The sequence below is a fragment of the Eschrichtius robustus genome, chromosome 19 (assembly GCF_028021215.1).
Source record: "Eschrichtius robustus isolate mEscRob2 chromosome 19, mEscRob2.pri, whole genome shotgun sequence".
NCBI classification, from domain to species: Eukaryota; Metazoa; Chordata; class Mammalia; order Artiodactyla; family Eschrichtiidae; genus Eschrichtius; species Eschrichtius robustus.
Window position 1 is genome coordinate 35,946,237 of NC_090842.1, and position 13,480 is coordinate 35,959,716.

The 13,480-nt window shown below is 43.4% G+C and overlaps 1 protein-coding gene across 1 annotated transcript in view; it reads left to right on the forward strand.

Annotated features, from left to right (window-relative positions):
* The first annotated feature begins 855 nt into the window (after window positions 1–855).
* Window positions 856–13,480, forward strand: part of N4BP1 (NEDD4 binding protein 1) — a 48,691-nt gene continuing 36,066 nt past the window's right edge. Inside the window, exon 1 of the mRNA XM_068527626.1 lies at window positions 856–1,294. Within this exon, the coding sequence (XP_068383727.1) occupies window positions 1,097–1,294 (198 nt within the window). The 5' untranslated portion in view covers window positions 856–1,096. The remainder of the gene's footprint in view (window positions 1,295–13,480) is intronic.

Sequence of the window (13,480 nt, forward strand, 5' to 3'; positions counted from 1 at the left end):
ATACCCACAATATTTAGCCCAGAGAAAGGAAACCACTTTATCTTCCACAATCTGTTTTCATGGACTCAGAGAATGTAATATCTGGAAAAGACTTCGGAGATAACTAGAGCAACCCTTGAATTTACAGATTGGAAAACAGACCTGGAGAGGGCTTAGGGTGTACTTGCCCAAGTACCCCACTAAAATCACGGAGGAGCCCCTAGTCCCGCACTTCTTGTACCTCTTCTATAACACATTCTCCTCCTCCCTTCCCAGAAGAAAACACTCTCGTGACCTTTCCTTAATCATTTCTTTGCTTTTCAATTCTCCATACACATTATTCCCATTTTCTTCTCTTCCTATTACCATTTTTACTGAAAAAACATCGGAAAGCAAAGGAAAGGGAGAGAGAGAGAAACAGAGAGAGAGAGACAGAGAGAGAGACAGAGAGAGAGAGAGAGACAGAGAGAGAGAGACAGAGAGAGGTGGAGGAGGGATCGAGGGAGGAAGAGAAAAAAACATCTATCAATAAATGAGAAGCTGGAAAACTCAGTTTGCTAGAGTGTTATATTGGGCTTCAAGATGTCTGAAAGCAAGCCAAATCCCTTGTGTGACACTGGGTCAGTCCCGCCTACTGGCTCGGAGCCTCAATTTCCCCATCTGTAAAACCATAAATTCATCATCCACCAGGGCACGCAAAAGCGTCGTGGCCTGACCAAAGACCACCCAGGCCCCTCTCCAGAGCCATCGTTGGGCCCTCAACAAACATGGCGACTGTGCGTGACGTACACTTTCGTCGCCTCCGCGCCCCCCCCCCAGGGGGTGGCGACTCTCAATGACGGCAGAGGGCGGGGCGCATGCGCGGCGGCGGGGCCCGGCCCGCGGCGGCGGCGGCGGTGGCGGCGGCGGCGAAGGGGCTTTTTACCCCCAGTTACCCAGCTGCGGCTGCCGCGGCGGGATGGTGTAGCCGGGTCTCCGGCCAGGCGGCAGGGCTCGGGCCGGGGCAAGGCGGCCTGGAGGGCCGACGCTGCCTGACGGGCTCGGGTACAGGGGCAGCACGCTGAGGGGGCGTCGCCGCCGCCGGCCCCCGGCGCCGCCGCGGGAGGCCGCGCCCGCCATGGCGGCCCGGGCGGTACTGGACGAGTTCACGGCGCCCGCCGAGAAGGCGGCGCTGCTGGAACGGAGCCGCGGCCGCATCGAGGGCCTGTTCGGTGTGAGCCTGGCCGTGCTCGGCGCGCTCGGGGCTGAGGAACCGCTCCCTGCGCGCATCTGGCTGCAGCTCCGCGGGACGCAGGAGGCGGTGCACAGCGCCAAGGTGAGTCCAGCCGCCGCCCCCGCGCGATCGCCTTCCCCGGCCCGGCCCCCGCGGCCTTCTGTCGATCGGGGTCCCTGGGCGTCCCCACCCCCTTCTTCCCTGCCCTTCCTGTGCGGACCGAGCCAGGCGCGGTGGTGAGAGCGCGGTCTCCCGAGCCTTCGCTCTAGAGCCATGTGACCTTGGGCTAGCGGTTTCATCCCGGGCGCCTCAGTTTCCCCATCTGTAAAGTGGCGCTGACGAAAGCAGCTGACTCGGAAGGCTGTCGCGAGGATTGGAGTAGGTGATGTGCGTAGAGCGCAGAGCGCAGTGGCTGGCAGGCACGGAGTGAACGCGCTGAGAGTGTCGCCTGTTGTTATCTTTCCCCCCCCAAAGCCCGCGGGCTGGTGCGCAGGGCCTGACGGCTGGGCCCGCAGCCTCCTGGCCTACCGCCTCAGCCACTTATCTCTTCCCAGGTCTCCGCTCCAGGGATTCTGAACCTCTGGGGGATGTCAGACCCCTCTGAGAATCTGACAGAACCATCACAGTAGTACAATACTCGGAGAATATCAAGAAGAGATAGGGATGGTTAATAATAGTGTTAAAAATAGCATTATTCCTTGTATTGATTTTGTGTACCACTAACATTTATCGAACGGTTGTAGCACATCAGACGTTATGTTCAGTACTTCGGAAGGATTATCGAATTCAGTCCTTAAAAAATCCGGTGAGGTAGATTTTATTATCTTCCTGTTTTTAACAGCTGGGGAAACTGAAACTTTCGAAGAGGTGACTCACCTTCTCTCTAAATCAGCATTTCACACTTAGACTTACTTCGGGCACCTTCAGCTACTCCCTTCCCTCCCCAAGCCCAAATACTGCAAGAGTACATCCTCCCCCTCCCGGGGAGCCAAGTTTCTCCAAGTTTTCCCATCGAGTAAGTGGGAGAGCCAGGATTCAGAGCGAGGGAGTTTGTTTCCAGAGGCCTTGCTCTTGATACCTATCTCCCAAATGATGAGCACTGGGGGTGGGGATCCATTTTTGGCGTCGTACTTCAGAAATTTCACAGTGCCCTTGAAGAATCTGATTAGCTGTAACTCTTGACTTTCTTAGATTAAAAAAAAGCCTGTATGCTTGCTTTTAACGTGCTTAGAGGAGATAGGACACTTAACTGTATGATTCTTCTCCACAGCTTAACTTAAAGCACTGCAGATGTTGAATCAAGTTTGCTTTCCTGTTCTTGATTTTTTTGAACCAGTTGTCTGGTCTAACTCCTTCCCAGTCCCCTCCTTGTTTTCTCCCCAGCTACCCAATTTCTTCCCACTCCCCAGGGCTAAAAAGTTTGACATGACTGAGTCCTATTATGGCTTCTGAAAGTCTCTTACATGCATTCATTCCTTCCTTTTCCATTATTTTTGCAGCAGTTAAGACCTTCTTTCTTGGTATGTGCCCTCTCCCTTATTTCATTGCCTTCCCTCCCTCCCCAGTACAACTTGCATTAGACTAATCCTCCCACAAAAAGTCATTCTCCTGCCCTGGGATCTAGTAGAGCCTCCTGTTGCCTATCTCATTCACTCTAAACTTTTCTGATTTACAAAACACTTATTTATTCAACCCCACTTTATTTTCCTAATTCTCTGCCTTAGCAGCTCTCAGCTTAAATCTCCGCTGTAGCCTGACTAGTCTCACTGCTTTTATTGTGTACTCTGCCTGATCCCAGTTCAGCTTTACTCAAGGCTCAGTGCAAGCATGGAGAGTGCTTCTTTTGCTCTACAGAAAAACTCTGCTGGACCCTCCCAACTCCAATTGCCTTGCTTGTCCCTGCCATGCAGTTCAGCATAATCTAATTGGAAAAGGTGTGTCTCATAGTATCTTGGTAGTATGTGTTGCCTGCCTGTTTATCTTTTTGATGTGTGCTACTCATAATCCAACCTTCCCACTTATAAGAAATCCTTTTTTTCCCCTTTGAGATTTATGGGAAAAAGTTGAATGCCATACTCAAGGGCTTTTTTTTTTAAATTTTTATTTATTTATTTATTTATTTATTTATGGCTGTGTTGGGTCTTCGTTTCTGCGCGAGGGCTTTCTCTAGTTGTGGCAAGCGGGGGCCACTCTTCATCGCGGTGCGCGGGCCTCTCATTATCGCGGCCTCTCTTGTTGCGGAGCACAGGCTCCAGACGCGCAGGCTCAGCAGTTGTGGCTCACGGGCCTAGTTGCTCCGCGGCATGTGGGATCCTCCCAGACCAGGGCTCGAACCCATGTCCCCTGGATTGGCAGGCAGATTCTCAACCACTGCGCCACCAGGGAAGCCCCACTCAAGGGCTTTTTGTTCTTGTTAATTCATTTTGGAGTTTGTTTTACATTCTTTTAAGGAAGAGAAAACCATTAACTTGATTTTAAAAAATTAAGAACAGAGGGAAGGGGCTTCCCAGGTGGTGCAGTGGTTAGGAATCCGCCTGCCAATGCAGGGGACATGGGTTCAAGCCATGGTCCAGGAAGATCCCACATGCCTCGCAGCAACTAAGCCCGTGCACCACAACTACTGAGCCTGCGCTCTAGAGCCCACAAGCCACAACTACCAAAGCCTGCGCTCTAGAGCCCACAAGCCACAACTACTAGAGCCCCTGCTCCGCAACAATAGAAGCCACCTCAGTGAGAAGCCCGCGCACTGCAACAAAGAGTAAACCCCACTCACAGCAACTAGAGAAAGCCCGCACGCAGCAACAAAGACCCAACAGAGACAAAAATAAATTAATTAAATAAATAAATTTAAAAAAAAAAAAGAACAGAAGGGAATTCCCTGGCGGTCCAGTGGTTAGGACTCTGTGCTTCCACTGCGGGGGGCACGGCTTCGATCCCTGGTCAGGGAACTAAGATCCCGCATGTCCCGTAGTGTGGCTAAAAAAAAAAAATTAAGAACAGGAGAACAATCTTCAACGTCTACAGTATTTTAAGTTAAGCTGTGAAGGAGAAGACGGTTTGGGGGAAGGAAGATATAGAGTAAGGACTTTTTTAAACTAGCTGGTAGAGTCTCCAAGCAGCTTTGTGGGTCCCATCAAGTGGTTCCTGTTGTTTTCCTCCTTTAAAAATGTCAATTCGCTACCCTTTAGCAAATGCTTGAGTGGAGGAGAATGTGGAGGTTTAGTTAGTTAGGGCTCCATTAGCTGGAGGGAGGTGAGATGGGGCTACTGGTAGAAAGTGATAATGTCCTGGGAAGTTTTTGTTTTTTTAAAAAAGGCACATGCTCTTGAGACCACTTTTGTCAAAGGGGAAATTTGTTGGAGGAAGCAGTACTTGAGCTGGGCTTTGAAGATCTGGGAAGATTCCCAGGTGGAGGTGGTTGCAGGCAAGGGCCTGGAAGCCAGAACAACATGGAGTGTCTGGGTAGGAAGAGTCCTGCTGCCCTGTGAGAGACGAAGCCTCCAGGGACCCAAATGCTGTGCTGAGGCCACTGGGCCTTATCCGTAGGGAGTCAGTGAGGATTTGGGAGAGGAAGGATTTGCTTGAAACTCTGTATTTGAAGACAGGCAGACCCAACTGTGGAAGGAACATTGTTCCAATTTAGAACTGGACATGGGTGGGGTGACACGGGTTTCACTGGGACTTGGCAACTGAGTGGATGTAGGGATTGAGGGAGAGGTTTGAAGCCCTGGTGTCAGGAAGGATGGTGGATACGTTGTTTGACCTGTAGGTTGGTGGGACCGGGTAGCCGATACTTAAAAAAAAACTTCTGTGCCAGGAAGTACACTAGCTGTTGCCTCTGGACCTCAAGGAACCCACAGCCTAGTAGGGGAGACAGAGTTGGAAACAACATTTAAGAGTTGAAGTATGTGCAAGTAATATAGGAGAGGAAGGGTTGTTCTGCCCAACGGGATGCTGGAGGATGAATGAGAGTTTTCCAGAAGGAAGAGCATGTGCAAAATCACAGGGATATGAAGTAGTCCCGTTTTTTCATGGATTCCTCAAGTGAAGGACAGGAATGGGGGAAGATGCCAGCTCACAAAGCACGTGCGACCTGCTAAAGAACATGGATTTTACCAAGCAGGGAGGCAGCGGAGAGTAATGGAAGGTTGTAAGAACACCAGTGATGCTGTCAGATTTACATTTCAATGCCTCCATCCTCAGGTCCATTGCTGGCTACTGATGATATAAGTATAGAAATTGGGGATAAGTGTTTAGAACTTTTATAGTAATGTGACATTACTACAAGGGCTAGACAAGCAATGTCTGAAAGTGAGAGGGAAACCAAAAGCTGACATTGTCCATAGGGGCCCAGTGGGAGGGGACTGAAGACCAAGGTGGCAGACATCATGGAAACAAAGGAAGTTGAGGATTGAATGTCAGAGAGGAAGTGGAGGCACTGACTATGAGCTGCCTCATTCACAAAGAAATCGAAGATTCAGAGCAGGGGTGGGATCCTTGGAGTCTGGCACGGGTGAGGAGAGATGAGGCTGAAGAGATCTCAGTCCTGGGGAGTGGGAAGAGTTAGATCCTTCCCTTAGATCCAAGAGCCACTGGGACTAGGTGGGGGACTGCATAGGGAAGTGGCTGCTTGGTCGGAAGGAACGGGTGAACCAGGGTGCTCATGCCCTGTGGGAGAGGGCAGATGCCCATGCTCAGTATCAGCTGGTTACATAGTATGGGCCTAGTGATGTCTGATCTTCTCACCCAAGGGAAGCCAGAAGTCTGCATTTCATAATGGGAAATCTGTTTTGTTTTGGTTTTTTGTTTTGTTTTAAGAGGCAACTAATTTATGTTTTAAAAACCACGTATGCTGTGAATTACATCTCAGTAAAAGTTTTGCACTAATACATTCTTTTTAAAGTACGTATTCTAAAAAAAGAAAAATAGAAAGCAACCACATATGCTAAACAAAACATGGCAGTGGACCAGATTCAGCTTTTGGACTGCCTTTTTAGGACCTCTGCTTTAGGTAGTAGGAGACAAGATGAGTGAGGATACACATTTTTTTCCCCATTTGGTGAAGAGGGCAATTGAAGGCCTTAGTGGCCTATGGTACTGTCTTAGTAAAGTGGGATGCCAGTTTATGCCCAGAGAGGGAGGGTGAGACCTTGAAGACAGTGCAATATGTCAACACAGATACAGTGGAACTGTTGGAAGTGCATTAGAAAAAAACAAAAAAGGACTGTGGACTTGAAGTGAGGGCCAGGGAAGATTAGGTGGTTTGAATTTATAGTATCACGTGATCCAGAAATTCTTAAGTAGGTGATGATTTCCCCCACTCAGGATGTTGGTGAAGCCAGCACATAAAGACTAAAGGAATCTGAGGTGCAATTGAGCAAGGCAAAACGGGGCCCAGGAACTGTTTCTGAATGGTCAGCCTTATTTGGGCTAGGACAGTCCAAAAATATGCAAGACTTACCTTCTACTGTTAGTGAACTAATAGCTTGAGAGGTTCAGACGGGAGAGGAGGCAGGTGAAGGCAGAAGGGCATAATGAACTATAAGAATAAAGGAAGAGACAGGACCTTAGACCGTGTCCCCTCCTAGACCCAGGGAATCATGCAGGCAGAGGACAGTTTCAGTAAGTGTTGGAGAATTCTAGAGGTGGTAGTTAGGCATTCCATAGATCAGAATCTTGGATCTGGAGGAATTCTGAGAACCAAGGGGTGGTACCTCAGTGGTCATGGGTGAAGTGGAAGCGTTCCTTTTAACTTAAAGAAGTGAGAGGCTAAAGGATGGACGTGTGAGGCATCTAGAGATAATGCAGTGCTGAGATCATAGAGGTCCATAGCAGGGAATTGGGTGCTAGAGTTAGTTGGTGAGCCAGGAGCCTGTCCTGGAGGTTAACAAACAAAAGAGGAGTAATTGGAAGTAAACAGCATGGCTACTTGTCGCATGGTTTCTCCCTGAACCTTTAGGATACTGAATTTGCTACCTACAGCTGCCCATCAGGTGGTGTTATTTCAGGCATTACTTCATGGCAGTGAATAGCCACCGTGAAGTATAGCCAGTGACCTACCAAGAACACCAATCTGGAGGACTTATAAGGAGAGTAATTTGGAGGACTCATCAGTCTTAAACATTGAAATTACAATACACCTGAGAAACTGTGGTAAGAGGAAAAGAAGAGAGGGTCTTATGAAGAGTTGATGATTGTCCTTTACCTGAGTTTTTGCTTGCATATTTGTGGAGTAAGAGAGGAGAAAGATAAGGGTAAAGAAAACACAATTCCAGTAGAAGTGGCCTGTTACTTCATTGGCTTCAGAGGGTTAAGATGGACCCTATATTGTTTTATTTCCTTTTCCGTTAGAAGAACTTGGTACCTGGTTTCATGAATGAATTCTTGAACAGTAGATTTGTTCATGGAGGAAATAATTTATAGATGTAATACTGGGTAGTGACAGAGTTTTTTGTTTTGATTTTACCAGAAAGGAGGTTGGAGGCCTTTTTGCTTTTTCTAGAATGATAGTTTTTAACTCACCATGGTTGTGAAAATTATCTTCTTAAGAAACAGAAGTTTGTTCAGTCTCTTTTATGGTTAATATTTTGGGGTTATACCAGAATGTTGAAATAAGGCGTACTCACGCTGATTGTACTAGGGTCAAAGTGATTGCTCATGACTAGTTTCCTCTTCCCTATTTGTTTGCCAGCTAGTATTACAGGGTTTTAATTAAATCAGGGACAACATCTTGTTCTGTGTTGACTTTTTACTAAATTAATATAATTGTATGAAGTTAGAAGTCTTGCATTTCAGAAACAAAATTATAGGGGGGAAATCCTTACAGTAATTAATTAAAGAACTGTTTTTTATAAAAATAAGTTATGTCATATGGAAACAAAATAGGAAAATCCTTTTGTTTAAAGAAACTGAATTATTTCTTTTAATTGTTAATTTAAGAGGTTCCTTTGAACTCAGAGAAAGTTTTGTTCAGTCTTAGTGCTGACAGAATTACTTACTTTAATTGATGAATAAGAGCTGTGTGGATTCACATCTGAATTTTCTATGTAAAAGTCAGTTGTGATTATGACACCTTTTCATCGAAAATCCCTATCTACCAGTCATCTGGGATCTTTATCTGTTCTTGAACCTACATGTTTAGTTCACAATATGTTTCGTTATTAACCCTGGTATTTTTAAAATTAAGATAATAAAGTCATTACTTTGTTATAATAGGTTAATGCAGATGATATATCTCTAACAGTTAGGCTGATAGATAGATCAGGATTTGGCTGCAGTGAGAGAAATTATACAAAATGGTTTAGTTTTCTTTCACTCAATAAAAAGTCTTAAGATAAACAACCGTCCAAGGCTGAGTAGTGGTTAGCAGCTGTCAGGGTGAAGGTCTCTGCAGTTCTTTTGGCCTTTCCCTCATGGTCACAGAATACCTACTGCAGCTCCAGCCATCAAGTCTCTATTTCAAGAAGGAAGGAAGAAGCCACAACACTTTTCTACAACACCCCAGCAGACTTTTCCGTATCTCTTTTTGGCCAGAACTATGTCGTATGGCCAATACTTGCAGGAAAGAGAGCTAGGAAATGTTCAGTTTTAACTAGATACATTGCTGCCCTGAACAAAATCTGGGTTCTGTTTGTTAAAGAAGCAGAACATGGATATTGGTAGACAATAGGAACGACTGCCACATCATATTATCTACTTCTCAAAATATGCCTTGAATCCTCACCATTTTTTTAGTTTTGTTTTTGTAAATAGGAATTTTTTAAATGAGCACTTTATTTTTGTTTGTTTGTTTTTTTAATTAAAATGTAATTCCTAAAGATACAAGGTGAGCACATATCAAGCATTTATTTATAACTCATTTTTGAGGGAACTAGCTGGATAGGAAAACTGGTTCAAGGAACAGTACAGGAAATTAATATAGGTACTGAAAAAGAATGTTGAAATAAGACTGCTAGATTGGATACAAAACTTGTTCATGTCCTCCAGGATAATGAAACAGTAATTTAGGGAGTTATCACAGAAATCATCTGTGTCTTTACTGGACAAAAATATGTAAGTTAAATGTGTAATTTCACAGATTCTGGGCCTTTTTCAATATAGATAGGATGTCAAACAAAAAACACATTCTCCTAGAGCATACAAACATGGGCAAACTTTTTCTGTAAAGCGCCAGGTGATAAATATTTTCAAACTTTATGAACCATACAGGGTCTCTGTCTCATATTCTTCTTTGTTTTTGCTTTTTACAACCCTTTAAAAGGTAAAAACAATTCTTAGGGCCCGTACAAAAATAGTTTGAAGACTGGATTTACACTGTCCAGTGTGTTGCCACTACCACATGTGGCTGTTTAATTAAAATTCAATGAAATTAAATATTCATTTCCTCAGTTGTATTTCACGTGCTCAGTGGCCATATGTAGCTATTGGATACCAATTTGGACAGTGCAGATATAGAACATATGTCATTACAGAAGGTTCTATTGGACAGTGCTGCCCTAGCTATGAAATAATCCTTGGTCGGGCCTGCTAGACAGTTCTCTAGTATGACGCTGAGAGAGCATGCAGCTATTCTTTTACCTTCCTTCCAGAGTTTCTGTAATTTGTGTTAATTGTGCCCTTGTAGTTATAAATAGCCTCAAGGATTACTCTTGATCACACACACACACACACACACACACACACACACACACATGCCTGTAGACTAGCCTGATTGTATATAGAGTATGGCAGGAGGTATTAACAATTACTAAGACTAGAGAATTATCCTCTCTGGAAATTTCATAAGGAACCTTAGGTTACCTTTTCAGTAGCTGGGTGGTTTTCATTTGTTTTTGTTTTTAGTTGCCTCTTTTGTCTCTTCTATTTTAAAGCTAGGAAACAAATCTCCAAAAAAAATCAAGAAAATCATCTCTAATATTTCACCTGTAGCATTTATACATTTGCATGAATTCTTCTCGCCTCAAGATTCCCAAGATATGCTAAAATTTCTCCCCTGCCAGGAAGGGACTTTCTTTATACTGCATGCCACAGAGTAGGTACCAGAGCAGTATCCTGAGTTGGTTCCATACATGAACTACAATCCTTGTTTTTTAATAGTAACCTTGCCATACCTGATTAAGTGAGATTTATTCTTAAATATGACATTCTAATTATGGTCTGTGTGCACAATGAATTTGTCTAATTTTGTCCTAGTAAAAGGGAGGACAGATTCTTAATGATCCTGTGCAAGTAACTACATTGCCATGAAAAGTGAAGAGACTCAGTAGAAGTAGACCAAGTTTCCCTTTTGATTTGACACAGTTAATAAGTGTTTGCGATTTAAGAAAGTCAGAGTAACCCAATGAAATTAATAGTTTTAACATCCTTATAAGGTGAAAGACAAATCTTTGTGATTGATTGCCTGGGGACCTTTGTGAAACATCAAAGATAGTTTAGGTGTAAAAGACATTCAGAGTGGTATATACTACATAGCAATAGAAAAGAACAAATTACTGAGACATGAAGTAATGTGGATGAATCTCAAAAATAGTATGCCAAGTGAAAAAAGCCATACACAAAAGAGTGCATACTAATTCTATATGTGACATACTAAGCAAGGCAAGAATTGTGTAATTATGGTGGGAAAAAAATCAGATTAATTAGAACAGAGCAACTGGAAAAAGACATTAAATACAGACTGGGTATTAGATGATACTAAGGAATTATTGTTCATTTTCTTGGGTGCGATAATGACATTGTGCTTATACTAAAAAGAAAACATGTGTAATGTGTGGGTTTATGCTTGGCGTCTCTCACTTGGAAATTAGCCATGTATCCAAAGAGTGTCCATTAGTTAACCATTTACTGTTGGTCCAACCAAGGTCTTAAAGTTAACTAAGGATGTTGGAAATAATGCTTAAGCTGACAACTACTGAGCAACATAACTTCTGATATCAAAAAATGTAGCAGTGTTATAATTCAATTTAGTTTAGTGTATAAATTTTCATTTTTCATAATCAGGCTCTTCATGAAAGAAAACTCTTGAGTTAAAAAAATCTTATGATGCATTGTACTCTGCACTGATAAAATCACAGAAAGGCCATCTGTTTTTAAATTAGCATTAAAATTATCAAGTCAGATTGATTTGTCCAAGGATTTTTTTTTTTTTTTTTTTTTTTTTTTTTGCCATGTCTTGCGGCCTGCAGGATCTTAGTTCCCCAACCAGGGGACCAGGGATTGAACCTGGGCCACAGCAGTGAATGCGCTGCTTCCTAACCACTGGACCGCCAGGGAATTCCCTAAGGATTATTTTTATTACATGAATTTGGATTATAAATACAGATGCCTTTGAAGTTTCAGCTTCTGTGCATTTTGCATTGTTTCTCTTTTGTCCTTAAAAAGCTAACACATTATAAGTTCGGATGTTTAGTTTCTTTATTTTCTAGGAGTTCTAGAAATATAGATTTATGTAAAAGCTTGTTCTCTATAAACCAATACGAACAGAAATTCTTTAAGAAACTTTATTATCTACTTTATTAATAACCCCTGGAGATAGGAATATATTTCACATTCACACCATGAAGAAGTAAAGGCTTTTTCTCATTTATAGAGACAAACACACAGAGAGCTTTCAGCTTTGGTTCCCTAATTGTAGCCACAGGTCGAAAGTAATCCAAAAACACAAAACTGGCCCAGATTTCATAAGGGCTCTTCTTCTGTCAGTAGTCCTGAGACATGTTCTTGCACAAACAGAAGAACAGAAAAGACTAAAACCAGATTTTCCTGTAGTCTCTCGTGCCACAGAAAGTGGATCCCTGTTATCTGGTGACAGATCGCCACATGGTCAGACTGTAAAACTCAGATTCCTGCAGACTAGATTCATGTGTGAGACTGACCTGGTAGTCTGTAGCCACTTGGTCCCTGAGGCAGTGTGGAAACGGACATGTGGCGAAGAACCATAAAGTGAAAACACAAAATCAGAAGGGAAAAGAACAACAGGGTAGCAGCACTAGTAAAATTCACTTCCTGCTTGGGATTCACTCTAGGAGCCAAAATTTGGTAAGCTTGGGCTCCCAGAGCCAATGAGGTACCCTTCTTGGGCCACTCAGTTTAATAGCTCCAAGCAGGTGAGCTCACTTGGACATCTCCATTGGTCCTACAAGACTGCCAAAGTGAAAATTTATTTTAAAAGTTATAAACATGACTTTCAGACAGTCAGGTATCTCATAAATGAGGGAACCAACAGGAACGGAAAGGTGTTTCAAAGAGCTTTTGGGGATCTGAGTATTTGAGGCTCTGAGTATCTGCACCAAAAAAAAAAAAAAAAAAAGGAATGATGGAATAAAATTGCTTGTAGATATAAACTGGCTAATATCTTACAAAGCAGTGAAGTTATAACCATTGGGGATATCGCTTCTACCAGATGGAGATAATTGGCATCTCTGCGGGACAGAAATCTATATTTTGACAGGTAACATCACAGTCCAGGCCGTAATCAATAATAAATGGTGTGTAAGACAAAGGTGCATTTCCCAGAGAAGTACATCATCTTTGGGTGGGCGAAAGAGAGTGCTTCGTTGTGAGTGAGAGGCCATCCTTTTGCCATATTTAGAAGTGTTTGATAATTTTTCTTAATGTTATGCAATCTATTAAAATGAACACCCTCCCCAGCTTTTTTGTCATTTGGCCACACTCTCTCTTAAACAATGTTACGCACATCATTGCTACTACTAGGCTGGATGTCAGCCTGTGTTCCCAAACTTCCTAATTCCTGTTTTGACATGTATTTGTTAGACATTTATTGATTGATTCAGGTTTTCTCAACAGTGGCACTATTGACATTTTGGTCAGCTAATACTTTGGTTGTAGGGGGCTGTAATGTACCTCTTCAGTTGTGACAACCAGAATTGTGTCCTGACATTGCTAGTGCCCCCAGGAAGAGCAGAAACACCTCTGGTTAAAACCAAGGCCAGTACCCACACCGTCTAGTAGAGTTATGATAAACGCTGTTGTTTAAATAATAAGATACTGTTGTGTGTAGAAAACAGATTAACATCCTCCCACCCCATTTTTGCCAATTCTTGAAGGAAGGGTTAAATTAGGCTCCAAAAATAAGAAAACATGCTGAAGTCCAAACCAACAAAGACTTTGAGTATAATTCTGAGGATCTTGAACATAAATCCTTTGCAGTGAGGAGCTTTAGAAAGTATTTGAGTAAGGAAGTGAAGGGTGTGTTTTCAGGCATAGCTTTTATACTGTTACAAGGCAGTGGAGTGAGACAAGACTGGCAACAGAAAGAAGAGGTTAGTG